We start from the raw sequence: 27877 nt of genomic DNA, 5'->3' as shown, positions 1-27877 counted from the left end.
CATTGGTGGATTCAGGAACTAAAAGCAGACGCCGATTCGCTGTTGGCTATTGTCACTCAAATCGCTGTCAAAAAAAATATTACGAAAGCAGTGAGTGTGGTAACAGACAACATGTCCTACAGCCTCTTGTTGATTTTGCAGGTGATATTGACGTTAGTGTAAGACAGCAGACTTTGTCGAAACTTTAGAGGAAGAACAGTAACCTGCGTTGTTATTCAACAGGAAAAAAGACCAAGCGTAGCTTTTCTGTGGTTGCATGGATTTATACTACTAACGTTAGCTGAGGCCTAGCTGTTAGCTAACGTGACTTTTCTCCGAAGTGTGCAGGAAAACCTGTGAGGTGACACAGCCTCTCTACTGGTAAGGATATTACGGTGTTACCAAATAACTTGTAATAAACTACTATATATATATACAGCACGCATAAACCTAGTTATTCAATGACAATACTGTCAAAACGTAGCTCAGTGCTAAATGTCAAAACACCCCGCAGTCTTCAAGCGGCTATGTACCCTGATCCAGAGTCTTCTGGTCAGTGCTGTACTGTTAACATGAATAAAGAGGATTCAGTGTGGATGCAGGTAGTTAACAAAGGCGTAGTATAACATTTGTCCCAGTGCTGTACACTCTTTCTGCCTCTCTGTGTCTACAGATAAGTGTCCACTGGAAGACTAAACTCCATCATCACAATGACAGCTCAGGAAGGAGAGGGATGGGGAGGCATTAGTATCCTTAAGGAAGCATGTCCTTGGCTAACAGTCTTATAATGCTGAGTTGACATAGTGTAGCCTACAAAAAAAGCGCTGAAACCATCATTGGGGTGATTCTCCAGTGGTTTTCTTAAAATCCATTATTTATTTATAGCCAATTAAGCACAAACGGGATAAGTCCCAGATGTGCACATGTAGAGATAACTTTTTTCCCTGTGTTTTACGTAGTTGAAAAAAAATCTATCTTTGGCTTCTGTAGAGTTCAGGGACATTGAGATGAGGACTTTTACACAATTTATAGGCATTTTATAGACTAAATGATCAAATAATAGACCAACCATATTTTTATGTTTTGGAAAAGAACAGTACAGCAGAGAGAAAAATGCACTTAAATGCAAGCTTAGCTGCATATGATGCAACTCCAGACACATTGCCACCAATTACATCTGTTCCAATTATATTTTCATAATGGTCAACTCAGTTCTCCTCAGTCAGTGCTCCTCCTCTTGTTTGTGGCTTTTCAGCACTTCTGCAGTGGTCCAGTAAACCCTTAACTCAGAATGCACCCTGATCTGTCACCACACCTGCACACAGATGAGTGCAACGATCTAATAAGTCGTTTGAAGCAGTGCCACGCAGAGGTACGTCACTTGCTAAATTTTTGCATTGCTCGGTGCTTCTCATGCTCAGACAACAAAACCATCTGAATCTTGTTTTCGTGTCACCCTCAGCACAATGTCCTGAAGTTCTTCGGCACGTGCAATGACGTGGACCGTGCCATGCGGCAGTGCCTGAAGAAAGAGGTCTGTAAGCTTTTTTAATTGCACTTTATACAGTACACACAATAAGCACTCTGACTGTTGACCTTCAGTATTTCTTTACTTATGTTTTCTTTCTGTCCTTACAGAGACTGGAAAAACGGGAGCACAGCAAGCAGCATGCACAAGAGATGAAGAAGAGGCTGAAAGAAGGGCCCAAGGTGTGTTTTTAAAGGACATTTTACTGCAGTCTCGCCTTGCCACTGCAAGTCAAAAGTATTCAGACACTGGGTCAGTGGATTAAGCATGACACTGTGTATGTAACATGCCTCCCCTGCTGTTTTTGTGTCAAGACAAAGGAAGGGCTGTGACTGTGTCTCTTTGTAAATTATGAGAGGAGTGTGGGTTATATCAGCATTGACAGAGTCTAGCCATGATGTGATTGTACATCAACCAGCTCAAGAAGTTGTTATTACTTAATATTACTTCTGCTACTATTATTTTGATATTTGTTGAGAGAAACACAAGCAAGAAGAAAGGTTATTTAAATGTGGGATCATGCACCAGCTTTGACAAACCTGGTTGAGATGCACAGCTTACTCCTATATATATATATATACTGTGTAATGAATCCCCCTAACTAAAACTTTAAGTGTTACTAATTAAAACAACAACACAGTGCTTTGGATTAGAAATTGCTCTTAGAGATCCCTATTTATTCCCCCCTCTATCAGCAGTACACTACCACTAGGACACCTCAGGAATTCTCCTGTACTTGAAAACTTCATGAAAACAGGCAGAGTATAAAAGATGCATATAAAAAAGACAGGATCACCAGTGGCTGAGTTACTCTCGATTTGAGTGTACATACATACTGAACACATTCATTGTTGTTTGAAAGTTTATTTGAAAGGGGAATCATATTGGTTCATGAGAGGATTAATTAATTTCAAATAAAGTGAAATGATCAGTGATGAGCCTGTTCTTGCCTTGTGTGTCATTGCAAAACACTTAAACAACAAAGTATCCATCAGGGCATCTACTGGTCTTGAAAAGACCTAAACAACATTGAAATTAGTTTCCTTATAGAAGGCTTTAGAATGTCTCTTTTTAGCAAAAAATGTGATGTGTTAATAATTAAGTAATTGTAGACCATATGACCCATACTGGTTTTCAGTCATACATTCATACCTTGGCCTGTATCGTATTGAACTGGTATTTACAATTAAAACAGGTGTTAAATTGCATTCTATGTGGTACTAAAAAGGTCTTAAGTGTTAAATCTAACATAAGCTGGTGAAGGTGTGGAGGGATGCTCTCTGGTGTTGGATGTGGATGGCAGCCTGAACCTGTCTTCAGCTGTCAAGGTCATCGACTCTTGGTCAACGGCCCTCTGTTCACGTGAATGAAAGTTCACATTTAGGTCACGAGAAGACACCTGAGCCTTTTGCTGAGTGAAGACTGAAATGGAGATGAGGGCTCAGAATCATTACTAGGTGGATTCTCTTCACCATTTACAGTACTGTTTCCAGGAAGTAGCTAACAACACCAAAACCAGACTGTAGCAGGCCTGTAACACTGGTGAGAGCGACTCTTACTTCCTCACAACCAACACAGGAAATGTCAAGTACCTGTCTGTCCAACAGCCAAGTTTAGTCAAGACAATAGGGCTGGAAGATGTGACCAGCAAAGGATTCAGAATGTAGATTGAAGCTCAGGTCCTTCACATCTAAATAATTATTCAATCCTCGCAGTACCACAGCCATTACTAAAAGATACAGTGACTCTGAACATGCTTTTTTACACTGTTACGTTTTGAGGAATGTAAAACAAGAAACCACACAGTGAAAGTACTGTTTCTTTATTTGAAGCAGCTCACTCTACCCATCACAAAGTATGGATCACTCTTAACAGATATTATATTTATATTGTAAGGCACCCCAAGATGTGCTTTGAGACAAAGTGGGAGAACAAAAATCACATAAACGGCAAAATGCATAAGACAACACAAGATATTGTGGTTATAAAAGACAAAAACACAGAAACCTGTAAAAAATGCCATTATTTGTAATAAATGATTTTATTTGTTTTTTTTGTTGTTTTTGAAGTTATAATTGAATTAAGTCAAATTTTATGATCAGCTCACTTGAAAGACAAAGGTGGGAGTTTAAATCTAGTGCTTAGGAGAGAAACCAATAGTTCAAAACATTTTTTAATTACAGAAATTCATTTTCTAACTCTGGTGGCACACTGAATCTGTAACATTTTACAATTTAAAATAAATAAATGAATAAATACATAAAGACCCCTGTGATTATCAGTGTGATTAACGCTCTGCAGATGCCACACTACACGTGTCCTTCTCACCTCTTCTTGGGACCCTAAATCCAAGTGAGAACAGGGGCTGTTAACTTATTTACATATATATATATATATATATATAGTTAATGTGAATATAGGGACACTTTCTTTAAAAAAAAAAAAAAAAAAGTCACAAAATCCCAGCATTTTTCAATAGAATATTTAAGCCTGATGGAGTTTTTGGTCACAAACTTGCCAAGCTGCCTGTGAGTACATGACCATTTTGGTTTTGTGAGCTGAATCATCTGTATCCTCTGTAGATTATTTTATCTGGCAAGTTAAGATAGGAGGATAAAGTTAGAGTATTTAATGACATAAAATGTCAACAAATGCTTTATCACACAATTAATTAATCCCTGTAATCAAACTGCATCGACCACAAGTACAATTCAAAATCACTAAACAGCCTCACAGAGCATTAACACAGTCTCATATGCTCGAAATCTGAAACACATACAAGATCATTTTATGGATCATCTGTTTATACTTCTAAAGCTCAGTAAAACACAATATATATATTAAATTATCTGACATGCCTTTGATAATTTACAACAAAATACTTAATCTGATAATGTCAAATGTAAACATTTAAGTGACAACAGTGTTTAAACATTTTGGTTTTAAAATTGTATATGTATAAAGTGTCTGTTTTCCTGACCCATTTTTGTTCATCAACACTATTATGGGATAATTTAGAGAAGGTGATTTAGAGAGTCGGGGTGCCTCTGGAGCAAAGGAAACCACATGGCACTGCACATCCAAACAGTTATCTCAAATAAATACAAAAATAAACTGCAACATTTCTAACAATACTTACAATGCTGGTACAAAACATACCCCGAAATACAAGGTATTCAGACAGGCAACACATTTATATGTACAGTATATTACATGCAATTAGTTACACAAAACAGTCTACATTATCTGTATATTATTCTGTACTGCATGTGAACAACTGCAAAAAATGGACAAATATCTTCTGAGTTTTACAAAACAATTTTCACAGACCTACATTTTTTTTGGTAAAACAAAATAGATCCCTAACTATATTACACATCAAAATATAAAATTTCATGAATTCTTAAATGATCACATGCAGATAAAGACAAAGTCGACTCCAGCTACACAACTGTTGCATTTCCACAATATCAATCACTGACAATTAGTGTAGTCACAATGTGATTACTAGAGGACCAAGCAAGAATCATCTCTTCTGTGTGCTCTAAAAATAAACAACTAAGAAATAACTGTCAGATAATATCTACATGATTTTTCTTTTCAAAAAAGACAACCACACATTTCACACAATCACTATCTGCATTGATAGCTGGAAGCCATGTTATATGTATGAACCACCACAGTACTGCACATAAGGCTACTATAATGTAGCTCAAACATAGTGGGATAAAATTCACTGCAAATCCTTCCATGTGATATGTGCCGCTAATTCATTTAAGCATCTGTCATCATGTCATTTTGCACTCAAGCCAAAATGGCAGTTGATGAAGAACAGACACATTTGTATATTCAGTGCTAGCATTCACGTGAATCTTCCAGTGTTCACCATTTCCACTCATTTTCCTGATTTGAAAGACAATTCTGCATGCATTTCACTTCAAACAAGTCAGAGAAATCCTGACTTCAATTAGATTTAATTAGTTTAAACACTTAAATTAAACTCTTGCCATATCTGTTTTGATGATAGATGGATGATATTGTATTGTACTAAAGCCAGACGGTCTCACCAAGACATGAGCTTTAATCTTGATTTCATGTAATGGAAGCAAATCTTCTGTGATTATGATGATGATAACAAAGTTCTGTGTAAAAAGACTTTTACAGTATAAACAATGAACTATGTGATTAAATAAACCCTTTGTTTTTCTTTGAGCAGTCTCTGAATCTGACATGCGCATGTATGAGCTTCTGTGGCCAGTTTTCTTCTGTCCATGCAGAGACGATGGAATGTGCATGTTAAGGAGCAAGAACCAGCATCCTCATGCAAACTTTGGTTTACACTTGAACCCAAAATGATACGCAACTAAAAGAAAATCCTGAAAATTGCATCTTATACACAAAAAGCAACTCCTTTACACATTTGAAATAAATATATATTAATATATATTATCATCACTTTATCATGTGCTTTCAGACATACATTGATTTCATACATCCTGATGATTAAGTCTCGCATAGGTGCAGAAAACACTCTGTACCTCCCTGCATTTAAGAAATGCGTATTTGGCCCTTTGCTCTTTGACTCCTTGAAAAGGGAAGAAACATCAGGACAGCTGTGGGTCCAATGAAAAATAAGTAGATTTAAAAAGGTGATCATGAAGACTTTTGTTGTTGTTGCTAAGCAAACAGAACTCCAGAGTATCCCCTCTGCTGAAGGCCCTTACTGCAACTTTTCCCTCAGATCACAACCTTCTCATCCTGGACGTTCTTCTGAGGGTGGAGTCAGAGCATCGCTGACCATCTCCCGTTTCCTGGGTGCAGATGGTTACTTCTCGTACGCCTTGTTTTGCAGATAACTGAAGAGCGCCTCCAGTCCTTTGGTTGAACACCACAGCTGCTTCAGCATCTGACACTCTTTCTCATTCACTTCCTCCAGGACTGACATGAGGATACTCCTCACCAGGCATTTGGACTCCTCTAAAACCTTTTTAAAACACAGACAGAAAGGGTAGAGGGTTCGTTTGGTTACATTTAAAAGAAAGCTTTGCCCACTGGGTCGTCTAGATAAGGACCTACCACCGCATTGCACGACGCCATTTCCTTCACACGCAGCATCACCTCTTGGTTAAACGTGGTGGGCCAGAAGACCTGTGACACCAGACCTCGACTGCATGCCTCTTGTGCTGTGAGTTTTCTTCCACAGAACAACATCTCGTTGGCCTGCCATTGGAGACAGAGAGCACAGAAATCACACGCAGTCCACATGTTTGATTTGGGTCAAGAAATTAGATCAACTGTTGCTGGGACCCACCAGAGCTACGCCCAGGATCTGGGGGAAGGTGTAAGAGGAGCATCCAGATGGGGTGAGATGGAGGGCTGCACATGGAGTTTGGAACCAGGCCCTCTCACTGGCCCACACCACATCACACAGTGGCAGGATGGAGGCCCCTAAGCCCAAAGCAGGCCCATTTATTGCCACCACAATGGGTTTCTTGAAGTGAATGAATGCCAGCACAAAGTCCCTAAAGGGGCCACAGAACAATCGGTACCAAATCTGTCAAGTCCAACGGCAAGCGATAAGAGAGTCTGTGTTTATAGTGGAAAGATCCTCTTACCGTACGGCGTCTGCGATGCGGCTGCTCTCTTTTCTGCGGTCAGTGGACAGACGCCCTATCAGGTAGGACGGCTCCAGGCCACTGCAGAAAACAGTCCCCACAGAGCTGAGCAATAATAATTTACTGTCATCAGCAGCTGCATTAGCCAGAGCTCGACACACTTCCTTCATGATCTGAAGAGAAAACAGGGGGAGATGTGTATTACATTATTAACTCACCTGACACATGAGGAAAGACAGGATAGAAAAAAAAGATGAAATACGTTTTGAGTGTTACATACACTGTATATTTAGACAAATCTACAGTTTTAATCCCTCTAGTAGTGAAAAGTTTTAACTGCTTCCTGTTTGAATTTTATTTTACTCATAATCTATAAGTGATACATAATTTCAAGGAAGTTAAGGGAATAATTACTTTATCAAAAGATTCTAATGGAAGTCGCGTTTCATTAAAAACAGCAATAGATGAGCAGCAACGCTCAAAGCAATGTTTGTTTTTAGTGAAGGAGGTGAGATTACAGAGGTGACTTTGGTTCTCGCCTGTTAATGCTACATTCTGAGCAGGAGTAGAGCGCAGGTGATATGTTTACATGACAACTTGCTGCACAGCTTGTTTCCTTGACAGTCTGCCTGCCAGCAGCAACTGACTTGACTGTATGTTGATAGCAGCAACTCCTCCAGGCTGCAGTGTGGGACAAATAGGTTGTGAGAAAAGTTGTGCCTGCAAACTTCTAGGTGAAATATAATACCTCAAATATTTTATCTTAAATTATTCATAGGAGGTAATCCAAGGGATGGTAAAAAGCCAGCTGAGCAAGTGCCCTCAGCCTTCAGTTGAGTACACTTGCACTACCATAACTCAACTTATGGGGCTGCAAAGACTTACGTTTAACCCTACCAGTTAGTATAACAGTGCATCATTCTGCATGAGCGTACAAGCACTTGGCCTTTGTCTGATGTGATTAAATAGGGAGCGAGCTGACATTGTGAGACAGACGACCTGATAAGAAGTTGTCTGGAAACCCCAACCCCACATCACTGTCTGCACTCAGTCTGCACACACTACTGCTGCATTTTAATCAGATTATCACCCTTGACCCATATTAACCATTCAACCTCAAAGTGAATTTACTATGTTTCACCAAGCACATAATCTGTCCCCACTTTTAACTAGATATGTGTGTGGGGGGGCTTGTTTTACTGTCTAAACCAGGAACCCACTATACTTGTGGGGTCTGACAGCCTCATGGGGACCAAAATGCTGGATCCCACAAGTTTAAATGGCTGTTTAGGGTTAGGGTTAGTCATTCAGTTGTGATAGTTAAGGTTAGGTTTAGGGGCTTGGAATGCATTATGTCCATAACAGGTCCCCACAAAAAATAGGTGTACAAGAACATGTGTGTGTGAGACAACAGATGACTGTATTATTTTGCAGCAAGGTGAATTATAATCCTGCTCAGACACATGAAGCAGAGATGGGCAGGTGCTGGTTTCACTCTGTGACACAGAGAGGATGAAGAGAGCAGTCAACAGTGACATTCATCTGCACTGAGCAGAGGCCTCAAGGATATTTGTAGATAAACAAAGGTGGTGTCCACAACAAAGACACTTTCAATGGTACACATCAGCTCCCTGGTCAATTATTTACTTTGATGTGAGTAGATCTGACAGATATATTCCAGTTAGAGTTGTTCTCAGTTTCTAGATGCTACTGTAGTGACACTTTTTTAATTCTCAAAGTAAATGTAGCTTGCCTTTTTCCAGAAGTCACTCTCTTGTTCATTTATTCACTGCTCCCAATATAACAGACACACAATGGTTTATTCTATATACTTATGAATCATCATAATTTTCTATCTTCACTGACAGCCGTAAAGTCGCACAACTGTCATTTTCACATCTATAAAACGCAACACATTACATGTTGGGTTAGCAAAATGTATTTTTAGCACTACTGTGGGGATTTATGAGGGCACCATAATGTGCAAACACCAAAGCCAGAATTCAGACACTCAAATAAAATTCAGAGCACTATATAGTAAATAGAGAGTGATTCTGATTACAGTCCAAGTATCAGAGAGAGCTCTACTTATAATTCTACATTTTCTGTGGCAGATTCTACAGGGTTTCACACTGATATATCACAAAAGAAAAAGCACAGGTATGAATCATAAAATGAATGATGGCTGAATTCCATTCAGCTGCTTCAAACTCCTGGTATATTGCATGCTGGCTACCTAACACATTGTCATGACTTATTGGGACACTTCAATAGAATAGAGCCATCATTAATGTATTAGTAACACCTAAATGTGTCAAAATGTCTGCTGTGAAAAAAGCCTGTTGGGACTCTTTCTCCCCCTTTTAATTACTGCTTTATTAAAAGTAGGCGTGCAGGAATTAAGCCTACATGTACTGTATTGACAGTGTAGACATTGTATGTAATTATGGCTTTACAACAAACTTGACTTTGACAAATACACAAAATGTTCACAGCTAATGAGAGTGATCAATTTACTGATAGGATGAGATTACTCCCTGTGTGAAATATCTCTTTGTTCACTCTTGTTTTTGTTTATTAGTTCAAGGCCTTGCACTCTTATAGTGTATTGACAGAATATGAATGATAAAATAAGCCTATTCAGAACTATTTCAATGGCTATATAGCACAGGAGCAGTACGTTAGGCCAAAGAGGTGACAGGCAGAGTACCAGCTAACAACTCGGGAGACTTTCTAGCTTAAAGCAGGCACCGGGTGTTTAAAATAAGAAATGTTCTGGGATATTTTGCAAGATTTTCTCTGCTAAAGCCATTCAGTGAGCACATCCACAGACTCTCTTGTTCCTGAAGCTTCAAAGACTGAGAGACAGAGAAGGCGCTATCAGAGCTGTTTGATAAGCCCACAGCTTACGGGCTTACTGTCACACATGAAAGTACACACACGTGTGCGCACACAGTTTAGGCCACTTCAGTGCCTGTGAAGTATAGACGGCTGTGCACACAGTGCTGTATCAAAGCCAGAACCGCCCTCTGTGGAAGATCTAAGACACATCATACAATCTGAGAGGAGGAAAATCCTGTTTGCTTAGATTTATGAGCCAGGGGTGGATGACTGTGATACACACCATTATGTTTGTAACCTCGCTATTGTATTAACGGACCTCTAAGGAATCTGCACAACAACAACAACAAAAAAAAAGGATTTAAAAAGTATCAACTCACAATAAATCAAGACTGAAAAGCCTCCAAATACACTATAAATTTCTGTATCATCTACTTAATCAGTACATCAGCAACTTCATTCAAAAGATTTAAATGATAAATATAGGCTTTAATGGCTCATCCAGTTTTAATTGTGCTAGATTAATCAGTTCAGATCAGTTGTGTTAACTTGAATTTATCATCTTTTACCAAATGGTTTTGCAGAAATCCAAAAAACAATTTGTCAGATTACAAATCTAACTGCTGGTGCAACAACATGGTCATTCATAAATACCAATTTTACAAAAAGGCACAAGAGTCAGTGTAAAGGGTTCAAAAGTGAACAGACAGACAGACATCCAAAAGTGCAGCTGGGATAAAGCATCTAGTGAGATCTAAGTCACTGAATACATCCAGGGGAAATTTAAATGGACCAGCTTGATGTTGATTGGAGTGTGGAAATGAGCAACCAATCACAGGCTGGTGCATCGCTGCAGGCAGCCAGCTCAACCACTGAATCATCACAATGCAAGAAGCCACAGCATCAGAGCAGTGAGCCATTAAACCACATCCAGTGCTGCAGATGTTTGTATTCCAGTCTTAATTAAGTTTTCCATTCATCTTTTCCATCTTTAGGAGTTTAATATCTTCATTATGGCCTGTGTACAACAGTATATTGTGACAGTGGCAATAATTAGTCTACACATCAATAAATGCCACGCCAAAATAAAACAGCATAAAGGTAAATATGGCAAAGGTGTGATAAAATATTCTAATCCCTGTCATCACAGTGACATATCATGATTGATTGCAGCGCAAAAGAAGCACAGTTTGGTCTGCCGCTACATGTTGATTTTATGGAGGGAATTTGACTGACATGAGTTGGCGGGTGATCGACAAAGCTGCCGAGGAGACTGCGAGAAAAGACGTCAAAAGCCAGCGAACGCAGCATGGCTCAGACTATGTGCCCTAAATGCCTGTAAAGGAGACTCAGCTGGTTTATCATCAGAACTAATCAAAGATGCTTCTAAAAATAGTGAGATCCTGTCTACATGCTCAGTGTAATGGCAAATCAGCAATTCATTAATAATTTACTGAAAACTTTTTGTTGTTTTAGGGACTAAATTTAATTGAGCCTGAACGTCTGAGTTTTCAGACACTGCAGCAGCAAAATTAATCCTTTTATTTTAACCTTATTCATTACACAATAACTTATAATAATTTATTCCTTTCATTTCTTTTGTACTGACACATTGTTGAAGTAAAACAAGTTGTCAATTTTTTTGTCTTTTTTTATAATAATATTGGGTTTTGTTGATGCGCCTGCTTTAAAACCCAACAAATTTAAAGATAGAAAAAGTACATTTTCACAACTAAGCAATATTGCAAATTACAGCATTTTGCCATTTGATCACTGAGGTTACATTTCTTTACATCATTTCCTTCCTCCTGCAGAGATGTCAGTGTTATTCCCACATAGCAAGCAGTGGAAATCATTGGAAATCTGGCCATGGTCTTGAGTTCTCTTGAAGAATAATTACATAAGGCTTTATGAACTTACCAAATAATTTCCTCACTAGTTCAACTGACAATGTGATGTAATAACAACAGATGGCATAGCCCTGGATTATATGTACCTCTAATAACCCTACTTGTAGAAACTTTATTTGGCAGTGGGCAGTTTTAAGGAAACTATGTGTCAGTACTAAGGACAGAGCCCAAGAACTATCTTCTATCCTTTTTTATTTATTTATTTATTTTTTATTTTTTTTTATTTTCTTGCTTTTTCTTTTACTTTTTTCCCCCAGCACTGCCCTGTCTTAAGATTCATGGAGCTAAACATATTCACACCTGGCAGCTGTCAAATAAAACACAGTTTTCTAAAGTTGTCTCCTGAAAAGCTCCCCTGCAGCAGTTGGGGAGTTAGTACATAGCTCCAGGGCATCTCTGCAGCAGTTACTGAGGAAACCTTTCTTGTTTATATTTCTGAAACAGAGCTCCATGACAACTGGGATATAATCAGAAAGTTACAGAATTAAATGTGGGTCTTAATACACTCCAGAAAAACACAAAAATGTAATGAATGTGGACATGAATGTGTGTACATTCCCATCCTCACCTCTGGTGTTAGGGCGTTGTTGTCCGTCGTTTGGCTGGACAGCAGCACATGCGTGAAGCCCTCCTCCTTCCTGACCACGATGTCTCGGAATCGACAGTTGCTCTCGTTCTGTCGCACGTTGTACCTGAGCCGCTTGTCGAACACGTAGCCTTTCTCGTCGGCCAGCTTCCGCTTTACTGAGCTGTGCAGATGCATCTTTCCGTTGGCAAGAGGGGAGCCTGACAGATGAGGGATGACAGAACAGGTCAATCTGTCTTCGAGGACTTGTGTAGACATTACACACCTACTGACAGACCAGATAATGAAAACACCTCCATGACAAAAACATCACCTAAAAAGTTGCTTGGAAAATCTGTGGGTAAAAATGTTGTTATTTTTATAACATGGGCCTTGGTTGATGGTTATGACTGTTATAACTGCTACACAAAATGTCATTTTCAAACTGTCTGTTAGAATAAGCAACACAGGCACTGCACTGATCAAAAAGTCTTTTAACAAATAAATCTAATTTAACTAAATTTCCCAAACCCTCATGTTAGAGTTAAAACATCAATTACAGTTGTCTGTTGCCATGAAAAACTCTGTATGGACATCAAAGTTGAATGAGGAAGTATTGAAGCACTGAAAAATTGAATGGATGTTTACAATAACCATTCTGATAAAAACATTGAACACTGACATTCATTTCACTTCAAATAGTGAAATGACTGTATAAACCAGTGGTTTAATTAATATGGTTACACTGGGGACTTAGAGAAACCATGTAACTGGGTGGCTTGTTATTCTTTGGAGACATGTTTGTGATAAAGCACTGTATGGAGCCTGATTTGACTTGTGTAAACAGTATATTTGCACATTTGAAGTGGAAAAGTGGGCAATCTGCCTGGAGTGTACAGTCTTAATGACTGTCAGCTGAGGAAAATTGCTGCCCCTCCTCACAACCAGTTTTTATTTACTGCCACAGTGTGTGTGTGTGTGTGTGTGTGTGTGTGTGTGTGTGTGTGTGTGTATACATATATACACACACACACACACACACACACACACACACACACATATATATATATATATATAAATTAAAGTGTGGAACAGCTAAGTTTAGGTATCACATACATTTTGTGGTGTCTTGAATAAGTGCATACCTTGAATGGGGTATGATATAAAGTATGTACACATATACTGTACGCAGACTGTTGTTTTTGTATGCTTCTCTACTGACACTTACCACTGAAATCATTTAATCATCAAGTCAAGATATGAAGCTGTCATCTATTTCTGTGTCATCTGAGGATATTTTCTCTGCATGATACCCAAGCTGTCACAGCAAGATTCAGTGAATTTGAACTTTTCTTGATTGCATTAATATTTCAAGCTTGAAAACCACACAGAGTTGAATTTTCTTGCTATCTAACATTTCACATTTGAAACGTATTCAACATAATTTTCAGGCCTTCTCATTGAAAGAAACCTTGACTTATAGAAGCAGTGAAAACTCTGGTGGACCAACATTAATCCAAAAACTTCACCTGTACTGACCAAAAGGAAAGAAAGCATCATGAGTTAAGAAATGCATGAATCCATTATCTAAGATATAATGATGCCATGGTAGGAAACAATAATCCACAAATAACTCATATTGTACATGACTCACACACAGCACAGTTTTCTCATCACAGCCAGTGGTGCGATGCTTGATGGAAATAGTAATATAGAGGCTGGGTCCTGAACATAATAACAGCCCACACCCTTTTCAACCTTTGCTTTCAGTGGAGAAACTACAGAGAGGGTCTCAGTGAGAGCCTCAGTCTGTGATTTCTGATGATTTATGCAGTGTAGATATAGACCCAGCCAGTGCTTTACAAATCAGTAAAACTTGCCCTTTGAGTTGCCAGTAACATAAACAGAGAACTAAATGAGAAAAAGGCAGGTGTAACTTTTTAAAGGTATAATAAAAACAAATTTACCCTCAAGCTTCCTCAAACCCAGAATTATCTGGAGTTTGACTCTGAAATACAGCATTGAATTAACTGATTCTCAAATTAAAAGCCTGTTTCATTTAAATTCTACACAGGAAGACCAGAAAGACCAGGTATGGACAACTAAGAGGTGCTCTCTTACTCTGGTCCACAGTGCTGCTTTGCTAACTGTCGTATTGGAAATTGTGCCTTATAAAATATCATATGCTCAGTACTTTTCCACATCAATAAGCTCACAGGGCACCTGGATTCAAGGAGTCCAGTATCTCAAACACTGTATTAAAATTTACAACATTTGCAACATCATGTCCTCCCTTTGTGAGATGTACCTTAGGAACTGGTAAAGACAGTCAAAATCAATATATCCACTAGGCTGCCTCTTTTTCCAGTGTGAAACAGCAACCAGATAGGCTGTTTACTGGAAGTCAATTAAACAGGGCATCTCAAAATCAAAACTGCTCTTACTGCAGATATCAGGAATTTACTGAAAGTAGACATGAGATTGGACACTATCTTGTTGCAAGCAAATATTCACAGTCCTCTACAGCATCTGTGTGTACACATTTTGTTGCCCATCGACAAACACAGTGACACCCTCAGCCACTGTAGGGGGTGGATGGGTGGAGCTGAGGGTGCTGAATGAGGTAGGTAGTCATTCAGAGATTAGAAGATTAGGATACATAAGAGCTGCCCTAAACCTAACCTATAGCTGTCAGGTTAGGCTGGTAGCCCTCGTGTTCTCACATAGAGAAGCTCTTGTCTCACAATCACTATTTAAGTTCTGGTGATTTATTACCTCTGCCAAAGAGTCTATGTTTTCACCCATGCCTGTTTGTTGGTTGGTTTCTTGTTTTTGCCAGTAGGATTATGCAAAAAGTACTTGGCGCACGGGCAAGAAAAACTTGGTTAAAGAATTAGATCCAGGAACTCTACCACTTTTCTTAGCATTATAGCATGTGTAAGACTGTTTGTCCTTGGCCTTGCCATATGTGCTCTACAGAGTGCCATTGTAGTTGAAATGAGTGAACTGACAGATTCCACATGAGCCTTTCATGATATTTCTCTATTTACAAGTTGTCATGTTTATGTGACCACTTCAAACTGGCAACAGAGTGCTAAAATGTACAGTTGAAATTTTAACTATCACCATAAATACAATGACTAATATGGTTGAAATTATGGGAATGGACACCCACAACACAGGACAAAACATTCCCTTAACATGTATTATGGTCAGCAAAGGTGGACAAACTCCATATTAACTCCACCACTGACACTGTATGAATGTGCTGTTGTGGAAAAATGTTTTTAAAAAAACAAAAACAAACAACCATTCTGCCCTGAACGTTTGGTTGAATAGGCCGAGATGACTTTTTATATATGTAATGATTAACTATTGTGGTGCAGGCCCTGGACTGTGACCCAGGGGTGAAATTCAAAGGTGTTATCAGCTGCAGGAGCTTTAAGAGGCTCAAGTCTCTACAGTATAAAAGCTTGCCTATCATGTAACAGGAAATACTCATCACAGAAAACCTATCGAAAAGATAATGGTGTGCAATCTAACTGAATCACCTCTATGTATGCAGATACCTGGCATGTTGGGAACTGTGCACTACCTATATTATCCATAAACATGTAGAAAAGTCCACACTGCAGTAAGTCCTCCATTACAACCCCACTGATACTTCTGTATGGCACGTATTAGCCATTAGCCATTTTGTGCTTACCAAAGATACATCAGTGTGAGCCTGTATGAAAAAGTAACAAGAAACTACAGTACAGACAGGCCAAAGATGTATTTGAGTAAATGTAGAACCACACTTAAGGCACCCCTATCAAAAAAGTTTGTTAATGTTACTTATTTAGGTTTTTTTTAAAAAAACAAACTGTCCTGATGGCACATTCAAGCTAGCCTCTGTTGCACAGGCTTCTGTGACCTAATACAATTTCTCACTGAGCATTCCTTTCTTTGGTTTTACAAAAAAATGAAGCATGTTAATTTTGAGGTTTACAGTCTATATTTTAAGACAAACTAAAATATTTACTATTAGAAATTGAAACCTTTGTGTTTTTTACAGTTACACAATGATCACTTTGTGGGAATAGAAAAAAACTACAGCTCCCATGAAAATTTACCAGTGTGGGAACTTTCCTCATCATAACATGGTTTTGTAATACCCACTAACACACTCGCCCATTTAACTGTTTAAACTACTGAGTTGTTGCTGTAAAACCTCTAAAAAAACTCTACACCACTCAGTCCTTCTCTGTCCTGCTGTTTTCACAGACAGGTCTAAAATGTCTTCTCCTCCTCTAAAATGAAAAGTTGAATTAATGTGCAAAAAAGACATAACTTTGTTCAACTAGTGCACCCAGGGCTTTTACTGCTACATCTTTACTTGGTCTGGTATGACCAGTAGCTTATGGTGGCTCATGTTAACAAAATTTAGATATTCCTTTGTTACTGACATTTGTTTGTTTTTTAAATGATCATCCCTATATACATATATAGAGTAAACCACACAACACATTGTTGAGTAGGGTTTTGTTCCAAGGCTGGATTAGTAGTTATTTGCATTATTACAAATGTCAGTGAGATTTTGAATGAAGTTTTCTTACTTCTGGGTTTCACTTTGGCATCTCTATATTTTCAATCACATTTTGAGATTAGTGTCTGACCCAAAAATCAAGTATCACCTTAGCTCTTCTTCTCATTCTATTCAATATCTTAACATCTTACCTAGTTCAGTGTTGTACTGCTGTCCAGTGGTATCAGTGTCTCCTAGTTCTCCATCCACTTTGTCCGAGGGCAGTCTGTGTGACTTTGTTGCTGTCCTGTACATGAGAGGCTCCATCTCTCCATTCTGGAGTCCATTATGAGGAACCCTCACTGGAGGAACAAAGTGAGGCGCCCCTGGTGGAGGAGCCTTGTACGTCATGGCTTTGCTCATTCTGTCCCCTAAAGTATGTTTCCCAGGTCCTACACCCACTTTTCTCTGCTTCGGAGTAGCTCCTGACCCTCCACTTCCAATTCCTAAAACAGCTCCTACTCTAACCCCCACAGCTGGGCCACAAGTCCTTTTCTTTTTTCGGGCCTCGGACCGAGCTCTGGAGGTTTCTGCAGCGGATGTGTGGCTGGTAATGAGGGGCTCTCCACGAGTTTTTGGAGCTTTGGGCGGTTTGTGTGAGTGCAGTCTCAAGCTGTTGAACTGGTCAATGAATTCCTCACAGTGCAGTAGGTGGTGCTCTGGCTCCCATGTGTCCTCCTTACTTCCATAACCTTTCCACCTTATCAGGTACTCCCACTTACCCTTCTTGTTCCGCCTCTTGTCCACGATCTGCTCCACCTGCAGGCAGCACACACAAGTAGAGGCAATTAGACAGTAATTTAATAAGAAAAGAAGTTAATAAATACATTTACTAGCTTTTCCTGCTTTGAAAACACTGCTGTATTTACGACATGAAGAAAAAAAAAACTGTATGTTGTATGATCAGCACTAAAATTCAGTGAATCAGACAGTGTGCCTTTTGATATTACTGTCTCCATGTAGTGGCTTTAACCTTAAATGTTGAATGGAATGAAACAAATATTAGTTCAACAAGTCATTCAAATGACTAACACCCACAAATATTAAATTCCTCCAGTGAGTGCACTTGGTTCTTTTTGATATTTCTGATTGTGTAGAATCTTCTCATTAGATTTTATCACACAATTACTAAAGGAAAGCACTAGGCTTTTACAAACAAGGTTACAGTCAGGATTTAACCCGTTTATCTACTTGTAATCAGTTTATTCTCTGGTAGTAATATGCCTCAAGTAAAATTTTTAACAAAATGCATTATCTATGTGCCCTGTTTAATTCTAATAGGTTAAGTTACAGGGTCTGAGGCCTGTTGTATGATTTTGTTTTGCTGGAGGACAGAGCCCCCCCTTGCAGGTGTACCTCATGGCCTAGCACTATACATGGCTACATGTTGGGTCCAGCAGTCACAGCACTGAACTTTGCAGTGGATATTCATGATCTTCAGAGGATAAACTGTGGTTAGCACTGTCACCTCACAGCAAGAAGGGCTGATTCCCATCAAATTGACTGAGCACATTCATGTTTCCAAGAGGATGATGCCTTCAAGTTTATATTTACAGAGATTTTTTTTGTGTTGAATTATGTTTTCAGACACTGCCAGGGAGCATCAAATCGTACATTTTGTGACATTAAGTTTAAGATAAGGACTAATTCCCTGTGGAAGAAAGATAAGAGACCGGAGTGGAGCTGAGATGTGCTCCAGGCTTCTGTGCTGAAGAAGAAGGTCATACCAACACCAGGAAACTTATGTATTTCATAATTATATTAGGCCAGCAGAGACCACAAAGCAAATTTAACTATTTGACACAAGTGCTTAGTTAGATTATATAAAATAATTGAATAAAGTAAAAGTGACACTTGACAGAAACTACACAAAATCTTTGTTAATAGACTAAAAAATACAAAATAAGAAAAGACAAACGCTCAGTTCAGTGGAAGAAAATAGCGACTAAAGTGCATCTGTTATCATACTCTGGATTGTTTTCTGTCTTCCTCTGTGCACACCCTTAGTGAAATTTCTTTGATTCAAATTCATTAGTATTACAATTCAGACTTCATCATTTGCTAAAAGACTAACTATGATGGTGCTGTCTACCAACTTCACACAATGTGTGTGTGACTCATCACTCAAATAATAAGAGCATGATTCATTATTACTTTGCAATTCAATTTGATTGCACTCAACTTGATTCACTATTCATAAAGTGCGAATGATTATTTTTAAAGAGAAATATTTTTGCAGACCAAACTTGGTCAAGAAACGCCAGTTCATTCAACAGGTGGGCTGGAAGTCAACTGCAGTGGGGGTTTGACAAATGTGCTTCATTGAGTTGCAATTACTATACACTCAGTGAGGCTGGATATCTTCACTCCATTAATGTAGGCTTACTTCTGCTGGTTTTCAATGTCTCAGACTTGAGTGTCTTGAAAAATGTCTAAGACAACCTTTACAAATCAAACCTGGATGTTCTAATTATTGATTATTTGAAATCTCATCACATATCTTATAAACATCTATTAAAATAAAAACATGATTACAGAATGCAAACTGAAAACAGCTGAAAAAATGGTTGAGGGGAAGAAAAACAGGATGGGAAGGCAAAAAAAAAAAAAAAATCTCACACAGCCACACACACCATCACATCACAAAGAAAGCATAAGACATGGGACACGTCTCATCAAAAACTGTCATACAATAAAACATCACAGTAGAATCTGTCAGCATCATCCACTCTCAAAATCTACAAATAAATACCTGCACCTCTGCTGCCACATCTCAGGCACATGTAACATGCAGGTTTTGGTTAGACATTTACATTTATGCTGACAAACATATGACTAGCCCCAGGCATCCTGTAAGGCTCTTATGATTTTACAGTAGTCTCTTCCAGTTACTCCTAAAACAAATTCCAAATGCAGCTTTTTGGTCTTACAGACTTTAAGCACACAGCAAAAGACAAAAAAAAAAAAAAAAGTTTTATTAAGAGCGTGTTAAACAATTCTCATAGGGCACTTAGAGGGAGCATGCTTCTGGGCCATGAGACTGATGGAAAATGGTTGGAAGGTTTCATCAGAGGCTATAGTGCAGCTGTTGTAATAACTGCTCATCATGTTCTCAGATGTGCTGCACACATTAACAGGAGTAAACAGCCTTTGATGGGTGAGCCGCAGGGGTGTCACAGAAATGAACAGACGATTAGGCTGCTTACAGTCCCAGACAATGTCACACTTAACAGCACTGCAGAGACAGACATGCAAAGAAAAGGAAGAGAGGAGGAAAGCATGGGGTAAACTTGTATACAGGACACTAGAGGTTTAAAAACACTTGCTTGATGCTTGAGTATAAACTGCAGAGGATGTAAATGTGGAGCATCAATATCTTCCAACACAAACAATAGGGTTCTGTGCAGTGTATAAATTATGACAAGCCATCAGCAGCAATGTTGACACAATGACCAGACGGTAAGACTACATCGCCTACTATTACGCCATGTCATTTTGAAAAACCTATTTTCTTGTGAAACAACATACACCCGCAATAGTATTTACAGGTCATTTTTGAAGGGACCTCTGCCCAGACAAACAGAAAATCTGTTCATCATCGGTTTTCATTCGGCAGACAACAAAACCGCCAAGATCTGGTAAGTGGGACAGACGACACAGTCCTCACAGGGAGAACAGGCTTTGACATCCGACTCCCTGACCAAATTGTTATTTTATGGTCATGATGTCATCTCACAAAATCAACATAAATACAGGCTGTGTGTTCACCTATATGGACATTAAAAATGAATGATCACAGAGAGGTGACTAAAGGCTGTCTTCTTGACTTTACTGCTACACAGAGACCGACCCTCACTGGGCAGCTTACATCATTGTTTCGAGAAAAGTTCATTTTCCTCATACACACTGAAACACCAGGCCATTTATTGATTTAAAACGCTCCAACCAATTTGGAAAATCTCACTTTTTGGAGTGAGAATGATACTGTTTTAGAGTGGACTGGGGGCTGAAACGGAAAGGAAATCCAGCTTTGTGTGAATGAACTCATCTGCCACCCATGTCATCAAGGCAGAGCAGCCCACTAAGTCCAGCAAATTGCATCAGTCCAGTCTAATCCAGTGCAACGGATATTTATGCTATTGACATTTTTGTTGAAATCACTTCTGGTTTCACTTGCAAACAAATATTTTAGATAAACATGGTACTTAAAACCAGTTTTGTTAGGTGTAATGTGAAAAGGGTCATTCACAGTGATGAATCCATGGCTCTTTTTTGTTTTGTTTTGCTGGTAACTTTGTTGTTTTGGTTCAGTCTCACTACTCTCATCACTTTTGGCCGCCACATGCTCTAATAAACAACCTGCTAAGTCTGTCCAGCACCAAATAACAGACAGACAAAGTTTGTGACTAGCTGGTGAATATAATGGAGCATATAGCAGCTAAATAGCCAGATATTTCCCTCAGGAGTCGATAAAAAAGATCAAGGAAAGTGAATATTGAACAAAAACTCATCAGGTGGTCAGACACACTACTTTAATTGAATGCCAATGATGCTTAGTGTCTGCTGGATGTGTAAACAGACAACTGTTAACACACTGACCTATAACTTTATAGGGTGATGATACATTAATGTTGTGTTCACAGTATAATAATAATAGTTGCTACTAGGAGTTGTGTCTGACCAATAAATCCTTTTTAGGGCACAATCATTTGTTCATACTGAAACATCCAGTGTCCATTTCATCATGATCAAAGCTTCGCCTCTATGCAGCGAGGTCCAGGACCACCATCACCTCTGCCAATAAAGGAAATCTTTTGGAAATAGACGCTATCAATGACTACTGCTTTAGCTTTGGTTCGACATGGTGTGGGTAGCAGCACAATCTGCTGGATTTAGCTCAGTGATGGGTAAGGTGAAGGACATCCAGCAGGTCACAAACATTTTTTTTTTTTTTTACAATCTTCTTTACAGGTTGCCACCATTAAGATTACAGGCTAGTGCAGAGAGAACTATGTGTCTAGTCCTGTTTGGTGAACAATGGTCGCTCTAGAAACAGACAACAAAAAGATGGAGGACTGAACTTAGTATTAACACATAATAATGACAACACACACCCAGGTTGGAGATACATAATCAGGAGAATCCACTCATATCATATTGCCAACACTATTACACTATTGAATTCTCCTTGCAATAAGAACAATACAAAGATTGGTCTTGTGTTTGTTGAATGGAAAACTTGTAGTTGTATTGTTTGTTGTTTTTCTCCTTATTTGGGTGTATTAGCTAATAGTTAACTTTCCTTGTTCACAGGTAGCATAAGAATATTCAGTATCCATTTTAAACTTTGATACTGGGTATAGTTATTGGTTATTGGAGGGAAAATAATTGCCAGGTATGCCGGTATGCTAAAATCTCATTGGTCCATAACCTCTGCTGCAGTCGTCACGTACCTCCTTATTAAATGTAACTACAGGTTGGAGCTAAGGCAGCTATAGAGTTCAAGACCTGTGACTGATCAGCTTGGGCAGTTCAATTTTTGAGCTGCGGTTCAGTTCACTCTGCTGTCTCTTTGTTTTGTTTTTGTGTAGGGGGGGAAAACCAAAATGTTCCCACACTGCTGACTTGAATGCACCTGGGGGGTCTGCAGTGTAAGGGTTATTATTCATCCTGAGCTAATTAAACTTCTACCAAAGTCATGATCACTCGATCTTGACAGGACCAAAATAGTCACATGACACACGTACTTTAAATAGTGTAATAATTTTGTGATTTAAGTGTGTTATAGTATTAACAGAGAAATTTTTTAAAAAATTTGTTACATTAGTAATGCAATGAGAGCTTCACAGGCTGCACCTGCAGTGGTGGCAGTGGGGTTGGGGAGGGGGCTGTATCACAGTTCCATCTTCCCACATCACAAAATAAGATTGTGGATGTTTGTATTGCTTGGTCTCAGTTTCAGAAACGTTACACCCCTATATGAAGCTGCACAAGGGTGAAAATTCACAAAATCAAGCAGGCAGTGGATTTGTGAATATTCAGTTCAGTGGGAATTAGAGGTGACCTGACATCTCTTACTGTTTCTGAAAACAGAAAAGTTTCAACAGAGAGTTCAATGCAGCTGTGGTAATAACTGCTCATCGTGTTCTCAGATGTTCTGAGCACATTAACAGGGGTAAACAGCCAATGCTGCACTTCCATATAACAGCATAGCAGAGACACATACACAGAAAAGGAGAGGGAGTGGAGGAGGAAGATAGAAGGGCCAAGTACACAGACGAGAGAGGTTTAGTAACACTTCAGCATGAGCTGGAATAGTGGAGGTGGGCATATCCTCCCTCAACTGCCAAATTCCTTTTAAGCATTCTCCAACCCAAAACACAGTGAGGAGCATACAATCATCTCTCAGGGACGTCAAGACAGGTGTGTAATGTACACCATGACATCACCTCTGGGTGTGGTTACAGGTGTAATAGAGCACACCCATCAGTCATGCTAGGTCTACATCATCTTTTCTGGGCTTAGTGAGCTCATAAAAATCCCATTTTAGTTCACCCTTAGTTAGCATGTCAGCATGCTAACATTTGATAATTAGCAGCAAACACAAAGGCTGTTGGTAATGTTATTAGTTTTGCAGGTGTTTAGGCATAAAGGAAGCAGTGGAGAAGATTTTGACCTGATTGTGGCACAAGAAGAGAAATCACAGTTAAAAATTCATTGTTATTACAATTCATCATGACAATCTATCCACTGGTTGAACCAACCTGCTGGTGGCACTAGAGTAGAAGTCTGGGAATCATCCAGTGTCGCCAACTATTTACAGTCTGCTTGTAAAGTCATTATGACACTAGATGATGCCATGCCCTAAATTGCCTATCTGTGATGTCACTATACAACTATTACTCAATGTCAGCTGGGATAGTCCCCAGCCCCCCAGGATGGATGGCAGTATGCAACTATATTCAAGTTGCATATATACAAGTTGTTATTTTAAAATCAAAGTAAAGAAAGTAAAAAAAAAATAAGTCAAGCATAACTTAAGTGACTCTAATGATCTTTATCATTAGTTGGTATTATTATTCATTATTTTTAAATCATTTTTAAAGTTGCTATCAACAGTGTATGTTTGCCTTCAATTTTAAAAAACTTTTTATGTAGGCTTTAATAGACTTTGAAATAAATATTAATGGTAGTTAAATTAAATTATCAGAAAATAAGGAAAAGTTCTGTGGACAAACAGTGAGGATCAGTGATTGGTCACTGTGCATGCATATTCACAGCTAATTCATATTTCTGTCTGGCTGATGATTGGGTGACAGAACGCCCACCCACTGACTGCAGCCAGTCCAGACAGCCACACAAAGAACTGAGGAATTTTGGCAACTCTCTTCAAGAAAGGTCTACAGTTGCTACATTTGTTGCTAGGGATTTTTTTTTTTCTTGAAAAAGAAAATTGCTACAAGGGGTCTAAAAAAAGCAACATATCCAGTGAAAAAGTTGCTAAAAATATAATTAGGATTCATCATCTGGGAACCATGAATGTCTGCACAGAATTTTGTGCCAATTCATCAGGGAGATGTTGAGATACTGGATAAATGAAAGCTTTGACCTCCTTTGCCATGAAAGATCGGGGAACCACTTAAGTCATTAGGATCAATCCTCTGGTCACCAGAGATCTGTACCAAGTTTGAGTGTGACTACAGAAGATGCTATTTTAAGCAGAGCTTCAGAGAGTCTGCTATAGAAAAACACTGAAGCAGTCCCCTACATTGTAAATCCATGGTTGTTGGTAACAATCATTGACAAGGACAATGAAGACAAGTCCAGTAAATCACAGTCATTGTTCTTCATTAATAAATACACAAACTTTTGACTGCTACATTTCAAATCTATAGGAGGGTAGTATTTGATGGTTTTTGGATGGAGAATCATAGCAACTAATCCCAACTTGTTGTTTTCTCAGTTACATTGCAGAACTGACATTGTTTTTTTTTACCCAGTGCATTTTATAAAGTCTGCAGACAGCCTGACCTTTATCCGGGATTTTGCAAAAATGCTTTCCCACATTACTTCTCAGATGGTTTGATAATATGATATCTGACGATCTCATAGACTGAATACTGAATAGACATATAATTGCAGGTCAAATATTTGATTCTATCCCACTTTTGTACAATAACAGCAAAGTGCTGAATTTCAACACCCAACCATGGTCTCAGCCTGTCTCATTCAGTCTTTGAGGTCACTGCTTGCTCACTTCAAAGCCCCTAATCCAAGGCTACACTTCCATGACTCCCCAACATCTCCCTTCCGAAGGTGGCTAACAACCAAAACTCAGGCTTCACAACATCTTTTTAGAAACCTTTGAATGATGTCAAGATGCTCTTCTTCTTTGTAAGACTTGTGAGATAAGTCCAGTCTGTGTAAAATGAGTGAACTTCTCCTTTATAATGTTGGTTGGAATCACCTTGCATTTATTCTTCTAAAAAAGGAAAAGAAAAGAACATACAAGAGTCTCTTGACTCCATCTTTCATCTTTAAAAGGTTTATTTTTGTTCATTTTTGAATAAAAGCTGTTGAACACCAGTAAAATCTGGTCATGCTCCCAGTTTTGGTCACTCTAAACAGAACTGTTATCCATGGCGCTGTTGTCATGTTAGTGTTAAAGCAAACTAAAGATTCAGCTAAGTGATGATGGGCCATGCCCGCCAACACATTGCTACACTTTGCTACTATTTTGTGATTGAAAAACCACAATAAACCAGTAGCCTCTTCAACAGAGATCAGTCAATCAGGTCCACAGAAAATGAATCAACCTCCAGTGAGCACAGGTTCATACACAATTCCACTTGAGGCAGATTTCACATCAAACCATCAGCCTGCCTGGAACAAACAGCATTCTCAATCTAGAAGTCAAACTTAAAAACAAAAGTACAGTATTGCTCACTACTGCTTCATTGATGTAACACTACATTCACACAACATGGAAGTACAAGTTCGAGGGTGACGTGAACGGTTTTTCCCACACAGTAATTACTGAACTGTAATTAATTTAGCAAAAAAAGTGTAGTTTAAGAAAGAAAGAATATAAGAAAAAACTACCAACAGCCAAAACACATGTGAACATCTGGGTGAGCAGAAGGGGGGTGGGAGGTACAGTCAGATATAGACTTGTGTCAAATGTGTAAATGAGTTTCAGTGGTACAAAAGAGTAATAATTGTAATAAAAAATAATTACAGCCAGTGGGTCTAACTTTGAGGAACAGTTAGTGAAAAGGCAATTATTTACTGCTCCTTGCTTATTTAAAGTATTGTCTTCTAACTGATACCCTGCTTGAGTCATCATGCCGTTTGTCAGTGCTGTGAGCAGATAATGTTATCTACTTCAACACTCAGGAGAGGTTCCCCAAGTTTCATTGCACATGGATTTTTAAATGCCTACTTTAAAAAATAGGAAACTTGTTATGTCTGACAGTATCTATTTGTTTGTCATTGGAAATCTCCCCCCATCTCTCTCTGTCACCACCATGAACTGAAACATATGACACCATGTCAGCCTAACAAAGACTAATGACAGTAAGTGCCTGATTCACTACAGCTGATGTAGGAACCAGGCGTCATGCAAATTCTGGCACCGGCTCCAGAGTGATGTTGCGCACGAGGGCAGCGTGACCTTCCTGCCACCCATTCGGGGCAACTTTTACGCCCAGAAAACACTGTCGGGGTGGGGGTGGTGGGGGGAGTCATAATTTCACAAATTCACACGTGAACCACCAAAGAAGCTCGCGCAGACTTCTTTATACCGCCCGATAAAAATAAACTAGTGTCTCAGCTTGTGTTCTAAAACAGCCTGCGAAAACAGTCACACCGCTGTAAAAAAATAAAATAAAATAATAATAATAAAAAGGCTGTGATGACAAAATATCTTTTGGCATGTATGCGCACCTTCAGAATCATCACTCCGTCTGTAGCTATTCACCATGTCCGTCCGCTCAGCGCTGCTGTCACTTTACCACGACTTTCAACTCGGCGACAGACTGAGGAGTTCAGCCCGTAAATTACATCTTATCTATTTACTACAGCCGCGCAGAATTCTGTCAAAGTGTATCAGAAGCGACATAAAGTGTGGGCATAAATTAACCAACCATGTCTTCGCAAAGCTTGAGAAGGGTTAGTTTCGCCTGTTAAAGGGCTTAGGACACCGCTTTTTACATACGCGACGCCCTCCCCTTTACTTCCTAATTCCATTATTCGTCAATATTACAGAGCATTTTCCTTGGACATGGTTTTATCCTACCTCGTAAAGGTCTCCTGAAGCCATTCTGGGGTGCGGACTCCGGCGGCGCGGCGTTCTTGCCTGCCTTGTTGGCTTTTTTTGGACCCTACTCTCTCGGTGTTTCGGCGAAAGCCCCGATAGACGGGAATTAGCGAGCAGCCTTGTTATTCTGAGCAATCCGCAGCAGCAGATCAGCAGACAGTGTCAATCGAGCCCGGCGCTCTGCGATGGATCGCTCCACACTAACAAACAACCATCGGGGCGGTGCTGTTTATACCCAGACCCAAGTGGTGGACTACAAAAACTAGTCCCCGGCTAAGAAATGCAGAGACTCTGATGGTCTGCTTGCGCCCTGCTCCTCGAAGCTCTGTTGCAATCCAACTACTCAGCGGGAGATGATAACGCTTGGTGTCTTGTGTTCTTACACACACCAGCTGTGATAGATCCTTTTATATGAACCACTCTACCTGTACACTTTACTGACCTAACCTTCATTTAGATTCATTAGGAAACAAGCAGAACAAATGAACTGGAACAATTTCTAATGAATGGTGACCTAGTGGAAGCTGTGAAACTGTTGATGTTTGCTCACACCC

General features: G+C 39.2%; 2 protein-coding genes across 4 annotated transcripts; one reads left to right on the top strand and one right to left on the bottom strand.

The window, feature by feature from the left end:
• The first annotated feature begins 60 nt into the window (after positions 1–60).
• Positions 61–2445, top strand: cmc2 (C-x(9)-C motif containing 2). Of its 2 annotated transcripts, XM_018668002.2 has the most exons (5): positions 61–360; positions 653–726; positions 1281–1351; positions 1442–1513; positions 1618–2445. In XM_018668002.2, exons 2-5 carry the CDS (start codon positions 690–692, stop codon positions 1699–1701), a joined length of 264 nt encoding a protein of 87 aa, XP_018523518.1. In that variant the 5' UTR covers positions 61–360; positions 653–689; the 3' UTR covers positions 1702–2445. The 2 variants fall into 2 exon arrangements, with proteins under 2 accessions (XP_018523518.1, XP_018523519.1); XM_018668003.2 differs by lacking the exon at positions 653–726 and having other exon boundaries at positions 63–360; positions 1235–1351.
• LOC108877807 (chromodomain Y like 2) lies at positions 2190–27654 on the bottom strand. Of its 2 annotated transcripts, none has more exons than XM_018668000.2 (7): positions 27303–27654; positions 17158–17764; positions 12442–12659; positions 7123–7295; positions 6819–7029; positions 6584–6727; positions 2190–6491 (listed from the first exon to the last, which is right to left on the bottom strand). In XM_018668000.2, the coding sequence occupies exons 1-7, from the start codon at positions 27324–27326 to the stop codon at positions 6333–6335; spliced, it is 1536 nt and encodes a 511-aa protein (XP_018523516.1). In that variant the 5' UTR covers positions 27327–27654; the 3' UTR covers positions 2190–6332. The 2 variants fall into 2 exon arrangements, with proteins under 2 accessions (XP_018523516.1, XP_018523517.1); XM_018668001.2 differs by lacking the exon at positions 27303–27654 and adding an exon at positions 26951–27241.
• Positions 27655–27877: the final 223 nt, after the last annotated feature.

Source organism: Lates calcarifer, linkage group LG2 (genome assembly GCF_001640805.2).
Source record: "Lates calcarifer isolate ASB-BC8 linkage group LG2, TLL_Latcal_v3, whole genome shotgun sequence".
Taxonomy (NCBI): Eukaryota; Metazoa; Chordata; class Actinopteri; family Centropomidae; genus Lates; species Lates calcarifer.
The sequence above is the reverse complement of the archived record's forward strand: the minus strand, read 5'-3'. Positions and strand labels throughout refer to the sequence as shown.